The 27669-nt window shown below is 37.0% G+C and overlaps 1 protein-coding gene across 1 annotated transcript; it reads left to right on the top strand.

Moving 5' to 3' along the window:
• Positions 1–445: 445 nt before the first annotated feature.
• On the top strand, positions 446–27166 carry LOC140162757 (phenylalanine--tRNA ligase beta subunit-like). Its single transcript, XM_072186049.1, has 15 exons — positions 446–588; positions 4754–4809; positions 5356–5453; positions 7160–7283; positions 8284–8399; positions 9136–9244; positions 10118–10268; positions 11013–11145; positions 11803–11916; positions 13623–13726; positions 14928–15109; positions 16890–16982; positions 18987–19169; positions 19689–19776; positions 23528–27166. The coding sequence occupies exons 1-15, from the start codon at positions 531–533 to the stop codon at positions 23677–23679; spliced, it is 1761 nt and encodes a 586-aa protein (XP_072042150.1). The 5' UTR covers positions 446–530; the 3' UTR covers positions 23680–27166.
• The last annotated feature ends 503 nt before the right edge of the window (positions 27167–27669 follow it).

Raw genomic sequence — 27669 nt, 5'->3', positions numbered from 1 at the left:
ACTACAGCACCTAAAGTCTTGATTTGTGCAGAGAATCTTTGTTTACTAAAGTACATTAATCGTGTAAAAATCTGAATTAAATTTTTTTTGAGGGCGTTCTCCTCAGCAAATGTTATAATATGGCTTTAAGCCCTAATTGTTGCAAACAATAAACTTCAAACGGGTCTCAGTTTCCGTTAGGGGGCTTACCGGGCAGGCCTATTTCTTTAAAATAAAACTTTGTAGGTCCGTAAATAACTTTGTAGAAGAAAGCTTCAACATTTCAAATCTGCAAAAATCTCAATTTCGCCAAAATACGACTTTTGCATGTATTTTCACCTCTAGCTTGAAATGAAGTTTGCAGACTTTCGGCTCATTCGTGGCGCACGGTCACATAATAGTATTTCGAGCTCTGAGTTATGTCGCATTTGGCCTTCCATACAGCACACATTGGGCGTGTCAAAGGTCAGAAGAGTTTCATCAGATTTTTTTTGTAGCAGTGCAGTTTGCGTGTTTTTTTCCACCATATGTTGTGTACCTATTAATCTAAAATGCCAACAATTGGTGTAAAAAGAGATCTTCTCTTCGATGCTCTTGGGAGGTCGTACAGTAAGTTTGTAAAGGATTTGTATTCGTTAGAACACAATAATTACAACGAATCGTGGAACGAGATGTCGAATTCGGCAGACTTGTCCATGCTGTTTGTAACTTGTAAACGCGTCCGTACGCATGTATAGTTCATTAGTATTCCGAGGTACTCACACCTCCGTCACTACGATTTCCACTGTCCTTCTCCGTACGAAGGTCTGAGACTCCTGAGCATATCTGGTCCAGGGTACACATAAAATACCACTTTTTCTCATAAATACCACTTCCTACCATTCACAAACCGTTCAAACCCAAGGGAACGTCCTTTATTATTATAATACTAGTTCTTTGTTATTATTTACCTAATCCTCTTACGCCGTCTTGGCAATGGATGTCTGGATGTTTATGATGGGTTTTGATCGATTGGCTGTCACTCAATTAATATTTAGTTATAATTGTTTACAGTTATTTTATAATTTTCAGTTTAGAAATAAGTTTAATAATATTATTAAAAATAACACGATATAAACATGATGAATGGTGTTTTTTTTATGGTTTTTTGTAATCAATATTATTTTTAAATATTATATTACTACTATTTATTATTATTTATTTATATTATCTATTATTGTTATTTTTATTTATTAGGCCTACTATTATATTATTATTATAAATATTAATCATCATTTTATTATTATTATTTATTATTATTACTAGACCTAATATTATTATTACTATTTATTATTTAATATCACTATCTTATTTTTGAATTTGTAAAAATACAATTAAAAAGTAGGCCTATACAATGAATTCATTTCAGATTTTTTCTTTATCTTTTTCTTTTTATAGGCCTTTTCGTTTATTTCTACAGCTAAGTAGATATTAAATATATTATTTGTTTATGTTCTTATTTTTGTTAATTTCTTCAGGTAAGTTTCATTTATTTATCATTTATGAATTAATTTAAATTTATTTAGATGGCACTGTACATGTAGGCTAGCATAGTACTATGGTAGCATGATTTTAATTTTATAAGTTTGTCATGATTTATTAAAATGCCGACTTTGTTTATTATTTTACATGATAAATCTCTAGTACTAATAATTCCTGTATTTTTTTATATTATTTTTTAAAATCATAATATCATGATTCATTTTCATTTATAATAAGTGTATTTTTATTTATTTTTAAATCTGCTAAAATGTCAGCTGACCGTGGGTGATGGTACTCAAGTACTTGTGGCTTTTGATACCACGGAATAATCGAAGTCAAGTGGCGACTTCCATATAAGGCTCATATATAATGGACGTTCCCTTGGGTTTGAACGGTTTGTTACCATTCCGGGCTACCATTCCTCACGTGAAGATGAGACTTAAACAAAACATATTTGGTGCATGTTCGTAAATTTTGAGCACATTTGAGGATGTAAAAGACCAGACTTGTGACTGTTATCGTCGCCGTGTTTTGAACTCTTCCTATAAATAGATGCTGTCAGTGTGACGTCATCACCGCGACGTGTTTTCTCGGTGCCCCGTTTTTACGTACGTAGTCGTAGGGCATTCATGGCCTTAGGTAGGCATGTTCACAAAATTTTCAAGTAGGATATTTCACATTGAAATTATTTTGTTTAAAAAGGTGATTATTTATCTTAAAAAATGAGGGGTCAACCATGTCTGTAGGTCAAAAATTAGCAAAGTTATGGGCAAATGTTTGTTTTTTAAAAAATGCACTGTAATGCATCATTTTTTACCACGATGATCCATTTTACACAAAGGCGATTTTATTTTATGAAATCTAACTTTCACTGCATGCTGACTTCTGTATCAAGGATAAAGTACCAGCACTTTTTAGACTACGTCGTCAAGTTTCTGGTGTCCAAATTTCAAATTTGTGTATTTCCCTATGGGCAGTGAATGTCGCCCTCTATAATAAGCAATGTGGACATGTCTACCTTAGGCTTAGTGAGGAAGGAACAGGGCCATGATGTTTCGGGCTAGTTCATTAGTTGATCGAGAAGTCTATATATCCTCAATCCAGTCCACTGATAACCGACGATGAAGCATGACAGTTGACACTAAGTACGGTACTATCCACGACGACACAATAGTTACTGTGTGGATCAGTTGTAGTCTAGTAATAGTAATTCTACCTAAGCAGGCCACGACTCTGCTGCGCATTCAAATCATAGTTGTATTGCATCGTGATTTCATTTGTGTCCATGCTAATTATATTTACACAACATGAACTCACGTGTTTTCAAGCAAATTCGCCAATAATAGGTGATCAAAAGCGATCGGAATGTTACAAAAGTACAGATCGCATTCACCTCGCATGAGATGATTTGGAAAAATACGGTATAATTTGTCATGGTGCTTGCGGAATGCCATGCAGTAAAATACTAAAACTTTGCGGCAATTGATTCATCTTGACAACTAAAAATCGGCGTGTCGTTCAATTTCTTATCCACTCACTAGTCCTCACAAAAGCTTTGTGTTGATTACCGTACGTAATGTGTGGAGGCAAATTGCAATAAGTACAATGAAATAATGAGTAGGGCGGGCTCCGGGGCGGGTTTCTTCTTCGTCTTTCGTAACAGTATTGTTCTCCAAAAAAACTCGAAAGCTTGTTCAATGTTGTCTGGCGCTCTAGCTGAAATACAGCAAGATAATGTAAGATAGTATATGTAAACCTGTATTTTAGCTAGACTATCTCGAGCTAGTGAGGATAGAAGATAGAGGGTGCTAGTATAACCACGGTAGCTACTAATAATAACACATTCAGTCATGATAGTCGTCATTTTTGAAATGTGTCGCATTAAAACAATTTTTTAGATTGTTCAATTTGGCTACAATACTCTAGACCTTTTCAGGAGCCATCAGAAATGTTCGCAAAATAATCACATGGACGCGAACGTCTTCACACGCCCGCGTAAATACACGTAAACGCTCCAACTGCGAGTCTGCGTGTATTGACGCAATACGCAACTGGCGTAAGTGCGCGCCCAAGAACTGCGTACCCGTTTTTAAAATCTGGGTCATCACTTCAGAAAACTTCAATATGAAAAGGTCTATTTAGCTTGGCTATCATATATCCTAGCTGAAGGGTTTGCTTACTTAAACCGGAAATAACAAAAATATTAGGGCCCTGACACCATTTTTTTAAATGAATGGTCAATTTGTAATGAAATAAATTATGGTCATGTGTCATATGGTGGGGCACATTTATGTATTGTGTTTCAGTTTGTACAAGCACTGATTTTGATCATTTGTCCGAGAGCTTATGTTCCAAGGAGTGCAACTATGCAAAATTGATTGGTATACAGGATGGTGTGTGTAAGAAAATATCAGGCGGCATAGGACACACAACACATGACGTTCGAGGCTGGCGAAAATACAAGCCTGACAGCACCGTATTGACAAATGCTTGATCATTTTATGGTAATTTTTGCATTTTTTGGACTGAATTTAAATTGAAATACTTCTTGTTTTAATCAAATATGCATTTTTAAAATGAGAGAATAACAAAATGAAATGTCCTTGATACTGTTCAAATTTAAGGTTTCTGCTAAAAATGTGATTGAAAAAAAAACCTGACCCAAGATTTCGCTGAGGGCAACCAACCAAGCATTTTTTTTACCTAAGCACCAGGCCAGGGGTCACTCAGAGATGCCAGTCTTCCGGAAGTCTAGAAATTTGCCATAAAAGAAAAAAATTCCAGAAATGTAATTTACATGTATTTGATTTTTGTAGGTTTCCAAAAAAATGGATCGATGGAATTTTCAAAAGCAAGGTATTTCAGCATAAAAAAGCAACAACAAAATAAAAGATAATGGGGGTGGTAGACTTTTCCTCCGGTTTTGCACTTCTATAGTTCACATGACAGTCTATGACAGATCCCACCAGGGGCGGATTTAGAAGGGGGCACACCCGGCGTGCGCCCCTCTAATTTTTGCAGAGCGGCGCCTAGCGTTATGTATTTTTGCAGAGCGGCGCCTGACTTTGTGTGGGCGCCAAGTGGCAGTGGCGGTGACTTGGCGCCCCCTCTATTGAAAATTCCTGGATCCGCCCCTGCCCACTGGCAACTCTGAGTGGTGTAGGCAGAAGGGGTAGCCCCGCAATTGGAACCCTTGTTTCATAAATAATTTTTTTTGTTTAGTAAATTTGTGTGTTTCTTACTTTCCTTGCAGCTGATGAAGAATTTGAAGAGCTATGTTTTGAATATGGACTTGAACTTGATGAAGTGGTAGGTGTATCAAATTTATATATTCCCGGAAAATTCACATTTTGATAAATATAGAAACATGTTGTGCTATTCCAGTTGAAATCAATACTCCCCTTATGGATGACCTTAATCTTCCCCATAGTGGGTGCAGAGTTCAAGTACATGTATAGTCACCCACTCAAGTAACTCCATTTGAAATTCACACTCCCTGTACCATGTATGAGGGATTGAGGTCATGTCTTAATAATTAATTATGTATAAAGATACAACAATTTTCAAAATCGACTATCAGTTGAAAATACGATTATGAAGATTATCATTCATCCAGGCAACTATGAAATATTGCCACTCATCAAAACGTAAGTCCAGTAGATCAGATTATAATCTCAGATTATAATTATCAGTTGAAAACATTGAGCAACCTTGAAGAACTGTACTTAGAAATACAATTGCTTATTTTTGGTTAAATCAAAATTTCAATTCAATTACAGTGTTTTTAAATCTAAATTATTTTCGATAGATCATTTCAAAATTTCACCCAAGACTGACTGTATATGTTTTTTGCAGACATCCGAGAGGCAGATGATCAGCAAAGAACGCGGTGAAGACAAAGCAGAAGGAGCCTCGGATGTCATTGTCTACAAAATCGATGTGCCTGCCAACAGGTATATTGCGTTTTATGAATTTTGAAGTTAATGAGAAACCCGGCGGGTACTTGAATTTTTGTAACTTGACAATGTGTGCAGCCATGAGTTTCAAAACCCTACCCCATTTGGCTATTCCGGTTGAGATCCACACCTCCTACATGTATGGAAGGCATGGCCTTAAATCTTCCACACATGGATTGTGAGTTTCAAATAGAGTTACCTGAATGGGTGACTCCATTTGAAATTTACACCCCCTGCCCCTCTGTGTGGGACATTAAGGCCTTGTCTTCCAAAGGTGATACATGGGGATTTTAAGTGGAATAACCCATTTGTAAAGGTAAAGAGGTATGCTTTTTGCGAGGTTAAGTTCATGAGAATAATTGACTATTTTATACTTGTGATTTCAACATGTGATGAGACGTACCTCAAATTTTCGTTCACAGTGACCTTTTTGACACTTGACCCCAGAAATTTGTTGTACACTCTTGGTAACATGTACCAGCCCCCGACATGGTCGCGATGGTTGATTGACTGTGATGTAGATGTAGATAGACTCCTTTACACCCATTTCGAAATATTTTGGTACCTTGTTGACAACTTAATCTATCACTTGTGATGGGGACCAAACAGGGTCGTGGTCAAGATTTGGCAAGTGCCAGTCATTTTAACCCTAACTGCCAGTCCAAAATTTGACCCTGAAAACATTCAAATAGCTAATATTGCTGTAATAGCCTAAATTAGTTGGGCCTTATTTTGAGTTCACCAAACTTTATTCAAGCATTATTTTTAGAACTTTAATACTACTACTACTACTACTACTACAAAGTTCTTAGGGCGCAATTCGCAAAAAAGCATCGTTATGCTTACAGTAAAAACAAATACATAAGAAAACCAGTTCAGAATAAAACAGTTCAGAATAAATAAGTTTTGAGTCTCTGTTTGAAAAGAGTGACCAATGGCGAAAGTCTGATTTCTGTTGGTAATGAGTTCCAGCGCTTAACACCAGCTACAGGGAAACGACGATCACCGGCGACACTGATGGATCTATCAGCCAGGAGACGCGTGGTGTCATTACTTGATCTGAGAGTCCTTTGAGGAATATAAGGAGTCAGTTTGTTGGAGATGTACTTGAGCAAGGTTGTTGAGAGACTTGTAGATATACAGAAGAATTTTGAAACTGATGCGTTTATCAATGCTGAGCCAGTGGAGAGATGAGATAATGGGTGAGCTTGACTCGGCGCCCAACAGCAAAGATGACACGCTTGGCGGAGTTCTGAAGTCTTTGGAGACGGCTTATGTCTTTGCAGAGAGCTGAAGGAAGAGTGCGTTACAATAGTCGAGCCTGGAGAGTATCAGTGCTCTTACTGCATGATGGCAGGTCTCTTGATTGATGTAACACCGGATACGCCACAAGTTCTTTATCTGGAAGAGCATATTTCTGCGGATAATAGCATATATATGTCACAGCCATTAATTTTACCTGTCCCAGGAGCAAGCAAACTGCTTGTCCAAAATGACAGGTGGCTTGCTAACACCTTGAGACCAGAAATCAGTCGTAAGTTACCGAGAATGTACGACTGTAGTATTTGATGGTTTATTTTTATAGTATTTTCATGTGTTGGATAAGGATAATGAACCCAAGACATGCATCAGATATTGATTATTAGTATGCAAAGCACCATCCTTTGTTAACTCTCAATATTTTGGTAACATTTTCTTGGCAGGTATGACTTGTTATGCTTGGAGGGCCTTACACGGGCACTGCTGGTGTTCCAGGAGAAACTGCAATCCCCTCGGTATACCAGAATTCAGCCGAAAAAGATGGAAACTTTTATCATTAAGAAAGATGTGAGTACTTTAATAATTATGTTTGTTGGCCTGAATTTTTGATGAACAATTTGATATTTTTCTTAGTTCTATGGGAGAAATGCATCGTGAGTGAACACTATGTTTGATTATTACCACTTGAGGCTGTTACTGCGTACTGTAAACCACAGAAAACATCTTTTTATATAATTTTTATTATGCCATGAAAGAAATGGTGGTATTTAAGCCTCTTCTGAGCAGTGGCTATTAAATCATTGAGATAATCATCTGAAAATGTCCACTTTTACAGTACATTTTGTCGGCTGTATTCCATAGTGGCGTATAGTGATTTTTGGTCATTTTTTTGAAAATTGGCACATATGTTTAAATTAATGATGTTCTCTTTCATTTTTCTAAGTCTCATCAGTCAAAATTAGCAATTAATTAGTAATTAATTAATTAAATGTGGCGTATAGTTACAAAGTGAAATTTTATGTTTTCCATAGTGGCGTATCGACCATACGCCACTTTTTATACACATTTTATAATTAAGAAATATCGGCAAAAATGAAAAACATTGTATGTCATAGTGGCGTACACCTCGCTACATGTCATAGTGACGTATCGGACCTATACGCCACTATGGAATGAAGCGGACGAAAAGTGTCGCCATAGGGATTACACGGCGATCGAAGTGGTGTAAGGTTAACGTTGGGTTTAGGGTATTGCGTTTTGCGTGTTTTCCATAGTGACATATAGTTTTGTACTTATCGTTCTCAGTTTGCCAGTAATATTATGTGTTTATTTCTTTTGAATATAAAAATAAAATCTATTTAGTTTACTACATAAATTTCACATCATTTACAAAATATGATGAATGTCTGATTTACACAACTCGATTTTAAATTGGCATTTCTTCAAACCTGATTTTCTCGGAAAGTTGTTTATTCAAGGTGCCCCACTATACGCCACTATGGAATACAGCCGGCGATTTGATCAGTTTTCAGTCAATTTCCACATTTTTTTCACCTTTTCCTCACAGACTGCCAGAGTCAGACCGCATGCGGTGGCAGCCATCTTAAGGAATGTCATCTTTACCCAGGAATCTTACAATAGCTTCATTGATCTACAAGATAAATTGCATCAAAATATATGCAGGTAGGTAAGATCAGTTTTACAAGAAAAAGAACCAAATGTTTACCAAAAATGTGGAGCAGGAAAAAAAGGAAGCAGATAAGAAATATCACTTAAGTTTTGACCCACATTTTTAGTCAGTGTTTGATATTATCCTGGTTTCATACTTTCCTGCCGCTCTGAAGATGATTTTACTCCACTGCGCAGTCGCACCGGAAATGCTAGCGGTGACCAGCGGCAAGCCGATATATCGATCACTCCACCGCTTTGCCGCAGCGGCAACACCGCTGGGAGTTGAATTCAAATCAACTCCCAGCGGTGCCGCTCTGACGTATGAGAACTAAATACGATTTGGAGCGGTGCTGAGCGGCAAGAGTGGCTTTCAAAGTCATGTCACGCTGCGTATGCCGCTCAGCGGTGATGAAGCGTCACGCCCGCTCAGCGGCAGCGGCAGAAAGTATGAAACCAGCATTAGGCTACATTCTGGCTGATTTAGAGACCATGCTTGAAGGGGCATTTCACGATCCACAGCTTCATCAGGTATAGACCTGAAACATTTCAAGCTTTTTAGCTGATTCCAGCTTTGTTTGTTGTTCAAATTTATGTGTTTTATTTTCATTTTATTTTATTTTACCCCAATTTCACACTGTTTTTCACTTTAGGTCGGTGCCAGGTCCGTAGATGATATAAAACCCAGATTGTTATTCTCAACAATTCTGACTAGATGATGCACTAAATTTTAACTATTTTTTTATCCTAGGAAACGGTCATTGGTTGCCATAGGAACCCATGATTATGACACAATTCAAGGGCCGTTCTACTTTGATGCACAGTCCCCAGATGAAATCAAATTCAAGCCTTTGAATCAGGTAAGAAGTGTACAGCTGGAGTACATGTTGAGTTTTGGGATACCCCAGTTGAAATCCATACATCCCCTGTAAAAGACTTGGTCTTAATATCCCACACAGGGGATATAGATTTCAGATGGACTCATCCATTTGAAATTCACACTCCCTGTGTGGAAGATTAAAGTCATAGTTTCCATAGTGGATACATGGGTTTCAACTGCAATTGGTGTTTTCTGGCAACCTACATGAGACCGAATAGCTTACAAATGATCATACGGGGTCGTACCGCAAACATGGGTAGCATTTTTGACCTTTTTCTTCATATAGATGGGTCCTTTTTCAAAATGTTCTCATTTTTTGGGGAAAATTGCTCAATTTTGCCTAACTGTAGCCAAAATTTTTGATATTTCTCCAAATTTTTGGGGAAAATTTGTAAAAACAAAAATGTTGACTTTTGGCATATCAATGGTCCAAATTTCGTTAAAAATTGGTATATTGATAGGTCCACTTTCAAATTCTTGGTGGTACACCCCTACTCAAAACCAAACTTGAGTTAGCCCTCCAGGGGGGGCATGAGACACAGGATTCAACATGTTGCCTAAACTTACAACCTTGATTTGAACCTCATGGACATGTACACTACCAGCCTCTTAAGAACTATTTTGATTGGTTACAAATAACCATGGAGGAGTCACACCTTTTGGTGACAGACTGAGTGTCTTGATGCTTCTGACTCTTCCTGGCTAGCCCATTGGGTCTATTTTACTTTTGTTTCCTTTTGTATATATTGCGTAATTTTACTTTGCTTTTTGATGTATTTTAGCCGAATTTGTAAAATAAAAAGAATACAAATAATAGAGCTATATCATTGTTTCTTTTTCTAATATCTGACAGAATAAAGAGTACACAGCACGGGAACAAATGGAGCTGTTTTCTGGTGATAGTCATTTACGACATTATCTACCGATTATCAGAGATAAACCTGTATATCCTGTTATCTATGACAGCAACAATGTGGTGTTATCTATGCCTCCAATTATAAATGGTAAGCTGTTATATATAACTGCAAAATTAGGAATAAGCTAGTCAATTGAGTTATCTGTCATCAGCTATCTACAATTGTAACAATGTAATAAGTTTTGTCCACACATCTCATTAACAATGTTGAGCTACTTCCATTAAATTACATATATTTTTGTTGGCTGCAACAAAATCATAAATCAGTTAGCCAATTCATTATCTGTTATTGTTTATCTACGATAATAATAATGTTGTGTTATCTACACTTCCACTGATAATTAGTAACCTATTGTATCAATTTCTAGTTTAAACTGACTTTCAGCACAAAAATTCAACTAACTTTGAATTTTCGATGTGTGACACACATCCTCATCAGAAGAAGTCCTGTGATGTTGTGATGGACTTGCCCTTTTGTTGACTTTATACAAAGCCCTCATTCGACCAAAAGTCGACAATGGTCAATAAAAAGGCAAGTCTATCATAACATCATAGGACTTCTTCTGATGAGATGTGTACCACACTTCAAAAATTCAAGGTTAGTTGAATTTTTGTGCTGAAAGTTTAAACTTCTAGAAATTGTTTATCACCAGCACATATGGACTTGCATTTACTATTTGTATCAGTTATCTATTTTCTTACTGCTGAAAATCAAAATCATTTTTTATGTAATTGTTGATAGTGGTAGCCCTTTAGAACATATTTTTCTTTTTCCCTTTTCTTTTATCATTTGTATGTTAAACCTGTTTTGTTTTGTTTTTTTATCACACAGGTGAACATAGTAAGATCAGCCTGAACACAAAGAATGTCTTCATAGAATGTACGGCCACTGATCTGACCAAAGCTAAAATTGTCCTGGATATAGTGGTCACCATGTTTGGACAATACTGTCAAAAACCATTCGAGTAAGTTCACAGAGAATGCTCTTTCAGGTTACAGAGAATGCTTTTTCATCGTGGGCGAGTGTTTGAACTGTTCACAGAGGATCCAAGCGATCAAGCTCAGATATATAGACTGGGGCCAGACCATTAAGGCATTTATATAAGATATATATATTCCAGTTGAAATCCATTCACCCCAATGGAAGACATGATCTTAATCTTCCACACAGGGAGTATGAATTTCAAATGGAGTTACCTAAATGTATGACTCCATTTTAAATCTACACCCCCTGTGTGGGTGATTAAGGTTATATCTTCTATAGGGGAAGTATGAATTTCAACTTGAATGGCTCATTTTATTATTCTGGGAGGCATCAAGGGGTACAGGGAAAACAGTTTTTGGGTGTGATGTTGGAGCTCACCAGGGTTGTAGCTAGGATAGTTTTAGTGACATTTAATGGAAATCTTGCATATTTGGCAACTTTTGCCAAATGGACCAAATTCTTGACTCATTCAATAAAATTGTGCAATTTTGGCCTCTGAATGGTGGGCTCCAGTGCCACCCACCACCGCCCACTGTAGCTACATCCCTGGAGCTCACATGGAATACGGTCAATGTAAATAGATACAAATTATTGTCAATAGGACTCACATTTAAGTATTTTATCATTTCTGTTCCAGAGTGGAAGGTGTTGAGGTGACCAAACCAGATGGGTCAAAGGTCATCTATCCAGAATTAAGTTACAGGAAAGAGACAGTCTCTGCAGATATCATCAATACACATGTTGGAATCAGGTAAATATGTTTGTCTGTCTTTGTGTCGGTGTACGTTCATGTTCACGTTCTTGCATATGGCCATGTCTGAAAGAGAAAGGGCTGTTTAGACCATGGATAGGTCGAAATAATGATCACCAATAAAAGTAGTTGAATATTGGAATTGGCAAGTTTTTAGCGGGTTCGCCGTCGGACAAGTTTAGAACTGTCAAGCTTTTGTCTTGAGTAGCTTTGACTTCTTCAGGACAAAGTACCTATTAGAATGAAACATGTAGGCTGACCCTCGCCTACTGGTGTTCAAATGGACCCCAATGGAAATAAGCTTCAATCGAGGCTTTCTTGGGTTATCCAGGGTTGTCAAAACCGAACAAATCAAATCAAAATCAAATCAAAATCTCTGAAAAGAGCCGTTCACTGAAGACTGCCCCTTGTCAACAGAGGGCAGACCTCATCTATCTGCTAATGTAAAAGGTTTTTGGCTCTGAAAAGAGCCATTCACTGAAGACTGCCCCTTGTCAACAGAGAATAAGCAGGCCTATCTGCAAAATTAAAGCAGATAGAAAAACTTACCAAATGTTATGAACTCTCATTGTAAAAGCCTATCCCACAAATTGTAATTGAGTCAACCGGGTGTTTGTTTGTGATTTTGCATAATGCCAAATAACAAGATTTCTATATAGTGTCCATATCTAATATGTAAATTGCTTTACACATTCGCTGAGCTCGAGCAGCTACCTGGGGGTACTTAATACAAATGACCATACGGGGATGTGCCACAGACATGGGTCTCATATTCGGCCATTTAGAATATCAGTGACCCTTTTTTCAATGTCTAGGCCAATTTTGGTATGTGTATGAGTCATTTCAACATTATTTTATGTTATGATAAGTATTCATGTCTAGATATGTGACATGATCAAGGGGAATAAGTCAGATGTCACTAATATTGTTTTGAGATATTTTGCAAAAACAGTGTTCAAATTATTTAGTTTTATATTGTTTTCAGCCATTGATAAATTGCTCATAACTCGGTAACCCGATGTCCGATTTTTATAGGATTTGCATGGGGAGTAGTGTGGCACACTGGTTAAGGTCTTTGCCTTTGGTGTAAGAGGTCCCGCGCTCAATTCTCCGCAGGACCAAAAAAAAGTCTCTTCCGCTCTCCCCGTGGCTCATCTGGTAAAGGCAGGGTAGATGACCCATGATAAAAGACCATGTGTATTACAGTCGGTTCCGATCAGGGTAATAAGCTCGATTGTTGGCTACACTTGACTGTCCTGTAAAAATTGCCCCGACCAGCTATCTACGGCGACCCCCTTCGTTCACCAGGTCACTTGTGTCTGGCCGAAGATTCGTCAGCGTTATCTCCTAGATTTCAGTTGTTGATGCCTAGATATGCTCGACATAAAAAAAAGAAAAAAATATAGCATTCCTAAACTGCCAGAATATGGTGTAAAAAACTTCTGATTGAAAATTACCGACATTAATATAACAATACAGATAATAGCTATTCCAGCTGAAATCCACCCCCCCCCCCCCAGAAGACAGTCCATGACCATTTTATATTAACACACACCCTGTTGGAAAGATTAATGTCACATCTTCCATAGATTGTGAGTGGATTTCAACTGGAATAGCCCATGGTTTATTATAAATGGATTCAATTCTGCAAATCTCAACAATATATGTCAAATGTATTCACCGTTTGATTCCTGTCTTTCTTTCAGTGAGAGCCCTGAGAAAATTGCTCAACTACTGACCAAGATGTGCCTGGCTAGCAGTGTGGTAGGAAGCAATAAGATATGTGTAGAAATACCTCCCACAAGAGCTGATATCCTTTTTGAGTGTATTTGTAATTAAAATGTTTATGCTTTATTGTTTAAAGAAAATCTTTCTGGAAAAACAAAATTAAAGGGGAACATTATTTTTGTTACTTTACCCTGTTCTATTACCCCCATCAATAATTAATATGCATGGAAAACAAATATTTACACAAATAAGGTCTTATCTTTTGAACAGTTTTGATAATTTATCACTTCTCTATCAACAAAAAACCTTTATTTCCTAATATTACTACCATTTACACATCATGAAGTGGTTTAAAATGTTGGAAACTTGCATATTTTAACAATTTTAGGCCAAATTTTGCCCTAAAAATAGGCCAAAAATATCCATAAACTGTTTAAATATAGCCCAAATTAATTCGGATTTCTGGTTATTATATGTAGAAACACGGCAGTGTATTTAAAACTGCATGAAAATGCCACAATGATGTACTCGTACACTTCAAAAGTGTAAATCAAAATATTTTTTCATCATATTTGGCTGTGAGCTCATTAATTGTTCATTAGCTAATTTGCATACAATTTACAAAATTTATTATTAAACTTGATTTTCTAAAAAAAAGCTTAAAGTCCAAGCTTGCCAATGGTACGCCACTTATTGGGTTGTACCCAATCAATAACACTGCAACGCAGTAGTCACTCAAATATACTACTTTTGTGAGTTAATAGAATAGGGTTAATCGTTTGATTTGAGATGAACAGAGGGAAGCATTTATCACTTTTTATTTTTTGCCCTTTAAACCTGCAAAAACTGGCAAAAAGTTGACTTTGCCATACAAGTGTAAAAATATTCTGGCGGGCTCTCGGATACCCTCCTATAGGGGCATGGGCGGTTAATGGAACGAATGCAGTATATATTTTGAATATTTTGTCATTGCCATAATAAAATTTTCTAAGTGAAAATTTTGCACTCCACTTTGACTTGATCCCTGGTGATACTGGTAACTGGTGCCCGCCTGTAAATTACATAGGTACCCCGGCACAAAATTATCTGAAAACCTTCAGTGAAAACCAATGTTTTTCCATATGCCACAAAAACACGCAAACCCCATCTCCCCACCACATAATTTTGTTTGACATAAGTATAAGTTGTTTAATTTTGTGAAATAAATAACTAAACTGGAATGGTATGTTCAAATATAGTAAAAAACTAGCCCAAGTTATCTACCTTGACTCGTACATCTGCACATGTTATCCATGCGTGCGATGTGGTAGAAGACGTCGCCATAGCGCACGGATACAACAACATCATGGAGCGTATACCACAGACCAATACCATTGCTAACCAGTATCCAATCAACAAACTCACAGATTTACTACGACAGGAAATCGCCGCCGCGGGCTTCACGGAGGTGTTAACTTTTGCCTTGGTGAGTATTTGATAGTTAAAACTTAATGTACGATTTCCGTCAACATTTTGTTGTTCTTTATTCAAAATGTTGAAATAATTTTAGTAATAACTGTCGGGAAGGGTTGCTGTCAATTTTAAGTTAAAATAACAAGGTAAAGTGAAAGAAACCCCACTAGTTATTTTGGCCCATTTAACATGCAGTTCTATGGGAGGACATATCATAATTTTAAAATTATGATAATATGTCGAACTTTGCTCTGTTAACCTTCAAAGACAACAAATTTGGCCGATTCCATTTAGGTGCAAGTTGGGACATGTGTATAAACATTACAAATAGACAAAAAAAATCAGGTTTGAAAAAAATTAACCAATTTCATACTATAAGATCATACATTATGGCTTTAATTGACCTTGGTGATGTTAATGACAATACCATTTCGTTGGGTGCATGCAAAAACGTTGTAAGAGACATTTTGGGTGAAATTAAGTATGAATGATAGGAATTACTACATAAAATTGCATTGGTAAGATGAGAAGTGAATCAACTATAATGACATGTCATATACCGTAAAACCCCGTCTACAAGCATATATGTGACCCGGCAGCACAAACGAGCCGTAAATTCCCTAAATTGTATTCTGAGTTATGGTGTAAAATGTGTACGAAGGTCGTATTCATCGGTCACTTAAGCTGGCGCGACATCTGTCTTATTTGGATAGTCACAACACCAATCAATAATCCTATTATTGAAGTGGATAATAAGCTTCTACCTTAGATGGCTATAGAACTTTTAATAGCTCTGGTCTTTGTTTGCTTTTGCTAAATCCTTTTCAAGTGGTGGGTTATTTGTATAGGTATGCATAACCAACAATTAACAATGAGAGAACCTTCTTAAACCTCGTTGACTTGGGGATGATTTGAAATGACCGCCAATTATGACTGTTTGATATTTATTGCCAAAAATGTGGAAAAAGAGACACACATAGAAACGAAAAAAGCTATAATTTTGTTGAAGGAGCAAAGTTTAACTAACCATAACTCCGCTTCTGGATATCGTTTGAAGTCAAATGATATACCATTTTTAAGTTTATGATGTTTATTTTTAAACACGAAATAAAACAAAATTGACCGGGAGGAATTTACGGCTCATTCGCCGTGGACGGTCACATATAGTGTTTTTTTGTAAAAGCTTAATTAATTCGAAGCAAGCGTTAATATACCAATAGTCATACAATAGATCGTTTTAAAATAATACTTGTTTGTATATGCTTGGATCCGTAATTTATTTGCTCAAATTCCATAATGGCGACTGGATTAATGTAGCTTTCATCAGAAGCACACTATATGCTTGTAGACAGGGTTTTACGGTATGTCTAATTGACACTTTCCAAAGATTTTTCCTGAGAAGGCTATTAGACATCAAATGGCCAAAGAAAAGCTCAAATCAAGAACTTTACGAGAAAACCAAGGAAACAAAATGGAGTAATAAAATCAAGAAAAGGTGGCTCCTTTGGTTAGGACACCTCCTGAGACTACCTGATGATACCCCAGCAAAGCAAGCTCTTCAAGAATACGAACGACACATAAAACGACTAAGAGGGAAACTAAAAACTATGTGGATATCAGCAATTCAAAAAGAGCTGAAAGAAATCAAAGAAGACTTAACCATAAAGAAAGCGACTGAACTTTCAAGAGAGAGACCTGCCTGGAATAACTTTATTGATGGCGCTATGTCAAACTGCTGACGGAAAAGCGTTTATGATGATGATTTTATTTGATTCAATTCCTTTTTCATGCAGTGTTCAAGAGAAGATATAGCCGACAAGCTGTGTCATGACATCAGCAGTACAAAGGCAGTGCATATAGCCAATCCCAAGACTGCAGAATTTCAGGTAAGACATTGGTTGATTGATTGGTTGATATGTTGATTGATTGATTTTTCAACAGGCAGTCCTGTATTTCATCGAATAGTCACCCCTTCAAATAAACACCCCACCACTTTTTTCAACCAAGATGTTTCAAAAATGCTGATATTTCCATGCTATCTTGTGTAGTAAGCTTACCAAGGTGCACACATGGTGTCGGTAGTTGGCGAAAAATCTTATCGTAAACCTAAAAGTGAACCGGAAGTCATCGTTCCTAAGTTCATATACAGTGCACAACTTATAAGTTCCCCCTAATGCTTTTTGAAATAAATCGAAAATTATTTAACGAAATGTAAAATTGTAAAAAGTTATGAGTAACCTTATTTGTTTTACAAATCTGGGCCAATTTTTAGTGTCACACATCATTGCGTTTGGCCACAATGGTTCATTATGTAAAAAAGAGGAGTTTTAAAAGTTGCACCTGAGTCCATAGGAGTCAATTGTCAAACAATACAGTATGTTAGGCCTGTCCATGTGTTTGTAATGGAAATAAAACAAGTCTAGATGTTTAGTAGGGGATGTGTCCTCCTGCACTGTTGGCAAGTGCATTGCAACGTCGCCGCATGCTGTTTATTAAATTCCGGACCCGTTGCTGGTCCATGTTGTTCCATACATGTTGGATTGCTCGGGTTAGCTCTTGCAGTGTTGTGTTTTCATTGATAAGGTGTCATTTTTAACATGGTCCCAAAGATGCTCAATGGGGTTCATGTCAGGAGATTTTGCTGGCCCATACGACGAGCAATTTCTTTCACCGGTACATTTTCATCTAGCAAACCTATTGCTCTACATGCTAATAAATTCGGGCAAACGCGCATTATTAAAATGTGACTTTTCACATGTGATGAACTACTGGCGATGTGGTCTATTCTCACTGCAGTACATATCCCTTCCATCTCAGACATTTATCATTAAAAAGAAAAGAATAAAACATCTGCTTTGCTTTTTAAGAAGAAGAAGAAGAATACCAAAGATTACGTTTTCTTTTACAAACACATGAATATCCCTGGCCTACTGTATTGTTTGAGAATTGAGTCCTATGGACTCAGATGCAACTTTTAACACTGTTTAAAACGGTCTCCTTTTTTTACATAATGAACCATTGTGACTGAACGCAATGACGTGTGACGCTAAAATTTGTTCCACATGTGTAAAACAAATATGGCTACCCATATCATTTTACAGGTTTGCATTTCGTCAAATAGTTTTCGATTTATTTTAAAAAATATGTAGGGGGGAACTTATAAGTTGTGCACCCTATAGTTCGTCATTTCAGCATTAGTTTTAAGCTTACATAATGATTTTGACGTGAATTATCATTCTAAAAATGACCTTTAATAAACGCCCCCTTTTGGAAAATGCAACGCACCGTGGAGGGGGACTATTCAAGGAAATACGGTAGTCTAAAATAGTTAGTGGCTTCCTCAATCCTCATCAATTATGCAAACTAAATTATGTAAAGGGTGCCGCAACATAACGCTGTGTATTTAGTGGCATCCTCATCCATTGCTCCCTGTCCATTATCATATTTAATAATTAATCATGTTTCTCACTATTTTGTATCATAATATATTTTTTTTGTAATATGTTTGTGAGGCAAAGAAAAAAAAACCACTGTTTTACGGGCGGACAGACCTTTCAAATAGGGTCGGATGGTCAGGAAGGGGTTTTTTTCTGGAGGCAAAAATTACCCCAAAGAATTTTTTGTCTAAAAATGTTCAGCCAATATCAATAAAATTTGTCCCCTCAAACGGCTGATTTACATGATTTTAGCAAAATTACAAATTGAAAAAAATCTCCAAAACGCGTATTCTGGGTCGGTTCGGGTCCGTAGAACAGGGTTTGTGGCCTAATTGGATAAAATTATCTGAACTGACTGACTGATTGAATTGTTGGTTGATCGATCGATTGATATTTTGATTGATTGATTGATTGATTGATTGATTGATTGATTGACTCATTATTCCCTTACAGGTAGCAAGATCTTGCCTTTTAGCAGGTGTGTTGAAGACAATCAGCTGCAATCGTAAGATGCCATTACCAATCAAGGTCTTTGAAATATCGGACGTCATAGTGCAGGCACCGGACAAAGATGTAGGCACCACTAACAAGAGGCATTTCTGTGCGGTACATTACAACAAATCACCAGGGTTTGAGGTAGGTTAATTGATTGATTGGTTGGTTGGGTAATTGGTTGGGTAATTGATTGATTGGTTGGGTAATTGATTGATTGATTGATTGGATAATTGATTAATTAATCACGATGAGGCACTTCTGTACATTACAACAAATCACAAAAGTTTGAAGGACTGTAGGAGTCTTGATTGATTGATTGAGATTGATTGATTGGGATTGACTGATTGATTGATTCATTGATTCATTCTTTGGTCAACCAAAAAGAGACACTTTGTGCTGTACAACAAATCACTAGGGCCAGAGATTCTCAACCCGAGTAGATTTTCAGTGCAAAATATGCTAATTAAGTAGCCGCATTGCATAATTTTTGCATATGTCTGGCAAATAATAATTATTATTAGTAGTAGTAGTATTTTTGTTGTTAATTTTTCATTTTTAACCTTACAGCGAGATGGCCAAAGAACTTTGTAGTTATGAAGCCCTGTATATTTTGACACTGTGCACATTCTTATTTGCTTGTTTATGTGTGCGTAATTTCAGGTGATTCATGGATTACTGGATAGGACTATGCAATTGGTTCAAGTGCCGTTATCAAAGCAAAATGGATTCCACATCAGGGCTGCTGAAGGTAATGCACAACTCTTTAATCTGCTTCACATACTGTCGTATCTCAAAAGGCTGCCTTGTGTGATTGTTTTTATTATTGTCATCTAATTGTGATGAGATACACTGTAAAATTAACATATATGTAAAATGATGAAGGGGAATGAGTTGGATGTCGCTAATATTGTTTTTGAGATATTGGCAAAAACTGTGTTCAAATTCTTTTGTTTTATATTGTTTTCAGCCACTGATAAATTGCTCATAACTCGGTAACCAGATGTCTGATTTTGATGGGGTTTGCATAAAGTTGTAGCATTCGTAAACTGCTAGAAAATATGTAAAAAACTTGAAATTGAAATTTGCCGACATGTGACTCATTCCCCTTGATCATGTCACATATATTAATTTTGAGGTATTATCACAATATAAACTCCTCAACAAAAGTTTGGAAAGTTTTTTCAAGCATCTGTATCTTCAATTATTTGTGACATATTCATATCGTGTTGCATATCAATGGATAGCTACAATACTCCCCTTGACAATGCCATCCCATATGAAACAATAACATTTGTCACGGCTGAGTACACGCCTTGTGAATATAGTGGGGTCTCAAACAGAATTTGCCAAAGTGACCATTATTCTGTGCTCAAACAACGCTAGCCACTAACCTCAATAGCGGGTGGAAAACCAAAGGCAGCCACAACAGTCACCTCATGCTGCTCACCGACCTGGTTACATGTTACTGTGGGATGGCATTCCATGCTTCAAAAAGGATTCGTCGCAGGTCATTCAATGTTGTTGCATATGGGCTTCTCTGGCACGCACAGCACGATCAAGCTGGTCCCACAAGTGTTCAATCAGGTTGAGGTATGTAGGTAGTCGTTGACTACCGTGGCTATGTGGGGCGAGCGGTGTCATCTTGGCGGATTGCATTAGGTCCCAGATTGTGAAGGTATGGGATTGCAGCTTATGGTCAATTTGGCAAATTCTATTTGAGACCCCACTACATTCACAAGGCGTGTACTCAGCCGTGAAGAATGTTATTGTTTCAAATGGGGTGTCATTGTAAAGGGGCGAATTGTAGCTATCTAATGATATGCAACACGATACGAATATGTCACAAATAATTTGAGATACAGATGCTTTCCAAACTTTTGTTGAGGAGTTTATTACAATCTCATGTCCATTCATAAAAGACAGAAGCATGCTGAAATATAAAATAACGACATGAAATACAACGATGATAATAAAAATCACACATGGCAGCTTTTTGAGATACAACAGCTGCTTCAGCGGGGATGGGTGCATTGCGGTCATGACTAGCATGCTCTAGTGTATCTTTACATGTTCCTCGATGCATCCCAGCTGAAGCCGACCACCAATACAACTAGAGCCGTGGTCGGCATGTTTTTTTTTTCCATGTTGCTATGTCAACATAATTTAATCTCGACGTCGACATCATGTCGACATAATCTTGTATTTAAAATCAGCCAAAACATGTATCAAAGTCAACAACTAAAGCATTGCATGATCAGCTACTTACAGTGCGAGAGCGCTGAGTTGACAGTCATAAATATTTACCACAAGATCCGATATGCCCGGAAGTGAGCACACGATTTCGGCTTTTTATTTCTCATAAAAAGAATTATGGGTAAAATGGGCGAGGGGCTGGCTTTGCAGACTCAGGTCACAGTGCCGTCGTGTATAGAAACCTGAACATGATTGGCTGATTATCGTGTTGTGGATGGGTAGATATCCAATCACTGCATTGGTTAGAAACTTTTATTGATTAATCGGTAGTATTGATTATATAATTGGCTTTGTTGTTAAAAAATCAGCGGAGCTGAGAGCTGGTCGTGTTACGATGCTGACAATAGCGATCTGAATTAGTATTACTGAAACATATTCCCTGTCGTAAGATTGTTGTATTTTGAAGTTTTGTCCTGTCGCTATCTGAGGTATTTTGTCATGATATTGCTCAAATTTGCCATGTCGATATAATATAGCGACATAAGCTATGTCGACCCCGGGATTAAATACAACAATTGTCTATGTGGTGAGCGTTGCACCACTCCCCTTGCACCTGCCACACAGATATGTGATGTGTTAGCAGAGAACCTGACACAGAGAATCTGACACAGAGAACCTGACACAGAGAACCTGACGCCAGCTAAGAAGATAATAGCCTACAATCATGAGAACAAGCTGTGCAAACCTGGTGAGTTAGCAAGGACTAGAGGTGAAGATGTTACGTGTCCAGGTCACCCAGGATGCACTGCCCAATTTCGGCAAGCAACAATGTTGGCGATGAGAAAATCGGTGGCAGGAAATTTGCAACATCTGCGACAAGTGGGGTTGAGCCGCTTACTGTGAGTATGCTTGTCACCGATGCTGATGGACACATGGCTGAAGGCTTCAATGAGGAAATGACAAAGGCCAGCAACGTTACCACTGAACACTTTCTGGACATGTTCATTTAAATAGATCTGTGTCATGTGCCATCAGCAAAGTGAACCACAGCTTTCAACATCAACACCCTGTACTAGTGCGCAACGATGCCAAGCAAAGACTTGCTGATAGCATGGCATGGCGTGCCGAGAGAGAGGTTCGTGCTGCTCTCACCAAATACACCAATAATGAGATCAAGACAGCAGTAGCACACACAATCCCTGCCATCATATGGTGCTTCCAGGGTAAACATTACCTGTGTAAAAAATTCTCCTTTGTATGTGATGGCCTACATGTTCATGAGTACTTACCTGATTATGCAAAGGGAACATTTTGCTTCTCCCAGGAAGACACTAGACTGCTCACAACCATCTTGTCAAAGCTATTGGGGAGAGAGGCACTACGGTAAAACACGGCTTGGACTGACAACACAGAAAGCCGAATCGATGAACCATGCCTTCTGCACTACCAACCCCAAGCACTGTATATGACATGTTACAGGAATCGCGACCACAGCGCGATACACATGGTCAATAATCTTGTCGAAGATTCCATTCTGATGAAAGCCAGAGCATGTGGTGTGCCCATATCACCCAATGCACTTTGCCTTCCTACCTTGCTTCAAATGAACAGGCACCAGAGGTATTTTCACCTTCACAATCGTTTAAAATCCTTCAGAAGATGACAGGCAGAGCTCCGAAGGAAGCACTTCTCATTGTATGACAGGACAAAAAATGAGAGTTATTACAAGAAAGATCAACTTCTACCAAAGTAACAGACATTTTGCTCCTGCATTCATCAGCATGGAATCGCCGACAAGATTATTGACCATGTGTAACATCGTGTTGAACTTGAAGAACCTTCAAATTTGGCTCATGAATATCAATAGCAAATCCCAAAACTGAGCAAATTTTTTAATAGGCTATTGAAGAAATATTATTATCTTTGTTTGCATCAGTATTGATGAAACAATTGTGTAAAATAAATATCAAAGAAAATGTTGAGCTTTCTTTACTTTGGAAATGAGCCTGATGTGAACCTTCTCAAGTATCATTTAAAGTACATGTAGTAGGTCTATCTAATGTTTCAACTATCCGTATGGCTGCAGCCTTCTATAAGCTTCTTCTGCAGACTCCAAATAACCGAAGATGCATCAAATGGAGTCCACCGCAGGTAGCATAATGCATGTTATATCCAATCTTGCCTGCTCATAAATTAGAAGAGTACACAGTGAACAATCTGTGTGTATGTAGAGCTCTGTGTAACAATCATAACATAATGTTTTGCCAATTTTAAAGTATCTATATCTGTATCCATCTCTTTCACAGATCCAACATATTTCCCAGGGCGTTGTGCAGAGGTGATTGTCAGAGGACAAAGCATAGGTCGTCTCGGAGTCATTCATCCCAATGTACTTAGTAAATTTGAACTGCCCATGCCCTGTGCAGCATTAGAGATTACTATTGAGCCATTCCTTTAACTAAGGCTAAGCCTCAGGCTACACCTGAGCCTTGAAATTGAAAAACAAAAACAAGGTATATCAAAAATTGATATAGTGAAGGGTCCACTTTCAGAATTCAGAGGGCATGTCCCTTCCCAAACCAAACTTGAGAACCTCCCCTGGGCCTGTAATATTTGATGTGATCAAGCAAAATCAGTCGGAAGTCGTAAATATTGATTTAGCCAAACAAAGAAAACTCTATAACTGCTCATATCTTTTGAACTGGTTGTCCAAACTCAATGGGGTTTTCTGCAAAATGTAGCTTTGCAAATGCAGTTTACAATCCTGTAAGAAACTGACTGATTTTGCTTAATCACACTACACTTACACACTACCCCTGTGGAAGATTTTGGAAATATCATCCACAGAGGGAGTATTTATTTTTTCAAATGTAATTGGTCAAGGTTAATAATTTTGAAACCATACTCCCCATGTGTTATGGCTTTACCTATATCTTCCACAACTGGAGTGAGTATTTCAAATGGATGTTACCCAATTGGTGATTGTATTAAAAATTCATACTCCCTCTGTGGAAGACTTTAGCTAAATCTTCCACAGAGGTAGTGTGCATTTTAAATGGAATAGCCCAATGTTAGTGGCTAGAGATTTGACTGCTTTGATGAAAGACGTTATAGGTGTTCTATATCAAAAGCTAGTCTGAATAATCAGACCCAGAACAAAATATTAATTTCTGACATGATCGTGTTCTGGGTCTGAATTGTTGCGTGAATCACTCTATTGTGGACCATCCTTTTGATACTTGAGTATTTGGACAAGCGGAACAGTTTTGACAGGCCTTTTGTCTACCTCTCTGTTTGTAAACAAACGAGGAGGTCGAAATTGTCCTCCTCGGCGAATACGAAAGGCAGCGTAATAGTATGGCACTAATCAAAAGCCAGGGAGTGTTTGGAATGAGTTCTTAATCAGCAGCAAAGATTCTATCGAATATTCAAAAATCTGTACCTCATTCAAAATAAACCAAACATAATTAATGAAAGTTCTGAAAACTAAGCTGGGAGTTAAATATTCTTTTTTTTTCTCATGATGATATAAACTTTTTTTTGGTGATTTCTTGGCAGTTGTTGACATTTTTTGATTTATCTTTGGGATTAGCAAAGAAAGGGTTTTATTTTTGTAAGTCCTGTATGTCAATGCAAAATACAATAGCTGGTATAGTCCATAGGTGGCTTGGTATAGGTATTCTATTTTTTTTTCTTGTATTTAATGGGATTTTTTAAGGATAATTTTGTTAATTGTATCTGGTGCCAAATGATAATATCACTTTTCATGCTCACCCAGTGACTTTATAACAAGCAAACGGTGATATTAGTTTATTAACTGCCCATGCAAATCTGAATCATGGTCTGAAACATAACACACCGATTACGATGGATGATATTTTGTGCCTTTTTTACGTATTGTCGGCTTAAACAATGTAAAAAATAGGCGCCCATCCAAAATGACTTTGTATAAGCACCCTGGGTGGTTAACGGAATGAATGCGGTTATTGTCAGCAACAACAAAAAACTTCTCAACTCAGGTTTGTTGGGTATTACTGTAAAAGTCAATATTTTCGCGATTTTGACGATTTTGTCAATAGCGCGAGAATTAAATTTCGCAGTTTTGATATTGTTACAATAGAAACCAAATGCAAAAGGTTATTTTCACGAGTTTTTATTTTCGCGATTTTATGTCCACTCGCGAAAATTTCTACTTTTACAGTAGTAGAAAAGCATGTTTTAAACTCGGGATCATACACTTTTAATGTATGTGGGCAACTTTTCGTCACTGTCATCTCAAAAAAGTGAAATGTTCAAAGGGGCAAAAAAACATTGCTGTCTTGAAATTTTAGCACCAATGACTACCTTCCTTTTTCCTTTGTCAATTTGGTATGCTCTTTGCTACAGTCATGACTATAATAACTCCAAACACAAAGAAAGACGTAAAAATGGAGTTTCATATCAGTGTTGATTTTTGGGTCAAAAAACACCCATTTCTGTCTTGAAATTTTAGCACCAATGACTGCTGCATTTTGTCAAGTAACAATGTTTTGTATGCGCTTTGCTACAGCCATAACTATAATAACACCAAACACAAAGAAAGACATAAAAATGGAGTTTTATATCAGTGTTGTTTTTTTGGCAAAAAAACAAACATTTCTGTCTTGAAATGTTTATAGCACCAATGACTGACGCATTTTGTCAAGTAACAATGTTTTGTATGCGCTTTGCTACAGCCATGACTATAATAACACCAAACACAAAGAAAGACGTAAAAATGGAGTTTCATATCAGTGTTGATTTTTGGGCCAAAAAAAACCCATTTCTGTCTTGAAATGTTTATAGCACCAATGACTGCTGCATTTTGTCAAGTAACAATGTTTTGTATGCGCTTTGCTACAGCCATAACTATAATAACACCAAACACAAAGAAAGACATAAAAATGGAGTTTTATATCAGTGTTGTTTTTTGGGCAAAAAAACAAACATTTCTGTCTTGAAATGTTTATAGCACCAATGACTGACGCATTTTGTCAAGTAACAATGTTTTGTATGCGCTTTGCTACAGCCATGACTATAATAACACCAAACACAAAGAAAGACGTAAAAATGGAGTTTCATATCAGTGTTGATTTTTGGGCCAAAAAAAACCCATTTCTGTCTTGAAATGTTTATAGCACCAATGACTGCTGCATTTTGTCAAGTAACAATGTTTTGTATGCGCTTTGCTACAGCCATGACTATAATAACACCAAACACAAAGAAAGACGTAAAAATGGAGTTTCATATCAGTGTTGTTTTTTGGGCAAAAAAAAAACCATTTCTGTCTTGAAATGTTTATAGCACCAATGACTGACGCATTTTGTCAAGTAACAATGTTTTGTATGCGCTTTGCTACAGCCACGACTATATAATAACTCCAAACACAAAGAAAGACACAAAAATGGAGTTTCATAATCATACCAGTGTTGATGTTTTGAGATACAAGGTTTTTGCACAATACTTTTAATAACATTCCTTTCGCTATTGGCTGAAATGTGCAATGACAAAACCTCGTAACTATGTATTATATCTTATCTTATATATTAGATACGAGGTTTTGTCACTTGCGTGTCTGAATTCACTTTATTGTTGCAGATAGACATACAACATGTTGCCAGTGTAAAGCCTGGCTTGCTTGCTAGCTACAAAATCAGTACAAAATCTCAATTTCAACAAAAAAGTTAGATACAAGGTTTTGTCACAGCAACGTTATGTAAAAAAATTGTCAAAATTATCATTTTGTGAAGTGAGTTTGATCAAAGTGATTACAAAGGACGCACAAATGGCTGATTTAGTCACAATCACAAATGTTATAATATAAATATAATGTATCATGGATCATAATTTTACATGGGATCATAGAATGAAATAAAACAGTTCTTAATCAAAATATAGACATTTTGATAAAGAAGGTGTAATATTGAGCTGTGTGTATATTAGTGACTCTGTTTATCAACTACTGCAAAAGCAGATTTAATAATATGATCTGTTTAAGCAAGAAAAAAAACATATGCGCCTGAAGTACTACTACTACCCGGTTCATGTATGCTGAAGGTAAAACTTGTGTGTGTAAAGTAACAGTGCCAGAAGTGGGTAAGTGCAAAAGCTGCCCTTGGCAATTTATACAGTATTATTGTAGTCATCTTAACATGGCAGCTATTGCACTTAACCACTTTTGGCACTGAGAAGTCTATATGGTCATTCAGATATTCCACATGATAGTGGGTCTATTTTCTGCTGAACTGAGAGCTATTTATTGATAAATGATTTTAGGTTAGTTTATTACTTTAATTGCTCAGTAAAAACATTAAAAACATGTGGTGCAAAAGAGAATTCCCCTTACGTAGCAGAAGCCAAGAATTACCTTCAAATGACATCTCAAACCTCAAAATACCAAACTTAATGATAGGGATTTTAATTGCTCTGT

Source organism: Amphiura filiformis, chromosome 10 (genome assembly GCF_039555335.1).
Source record: "Amphiura filiformis chromosome 10, Afil_fr2py, whole genome shotgun sequence".
NCBI lineage: Eukaryota > Metazoa > Echinodermata > Ophiuroidea > Amphilepidida > Amphiuridae > Amphiura > Amphiura filiformis.
This window is presented reverse-complemented; position numbering and strand designations above follow the sequence as displayed.

What these genes read in the sequence shown, in the direction of transcription:
- LOC140162757 (XM_072186049.1), top strand. Translation starts at nt 531, where the DNA reads ATGCCAACAATTGGTGTAAAAAGAGATCTTCTCTTCGATGCTCTTGGG. An exon ending in AATACACATGTTGGAATCAG is followed by an intron (nt 11,917 to 13,622) that starts GTAAATATGTTT and finishes TCTTTCTTTCAG; the next exon opens with TGAGAGCCCTGAGAAAATTG. An exon ending in AATACCTCCCACAAGAGCTG is followed by an intron (nt 13,727 to 14,927) that starts ATATCCTTTTTG and finishes GTACATCTGCAC; the next exon opens with ATGTTATCCATGCGTGCGAT.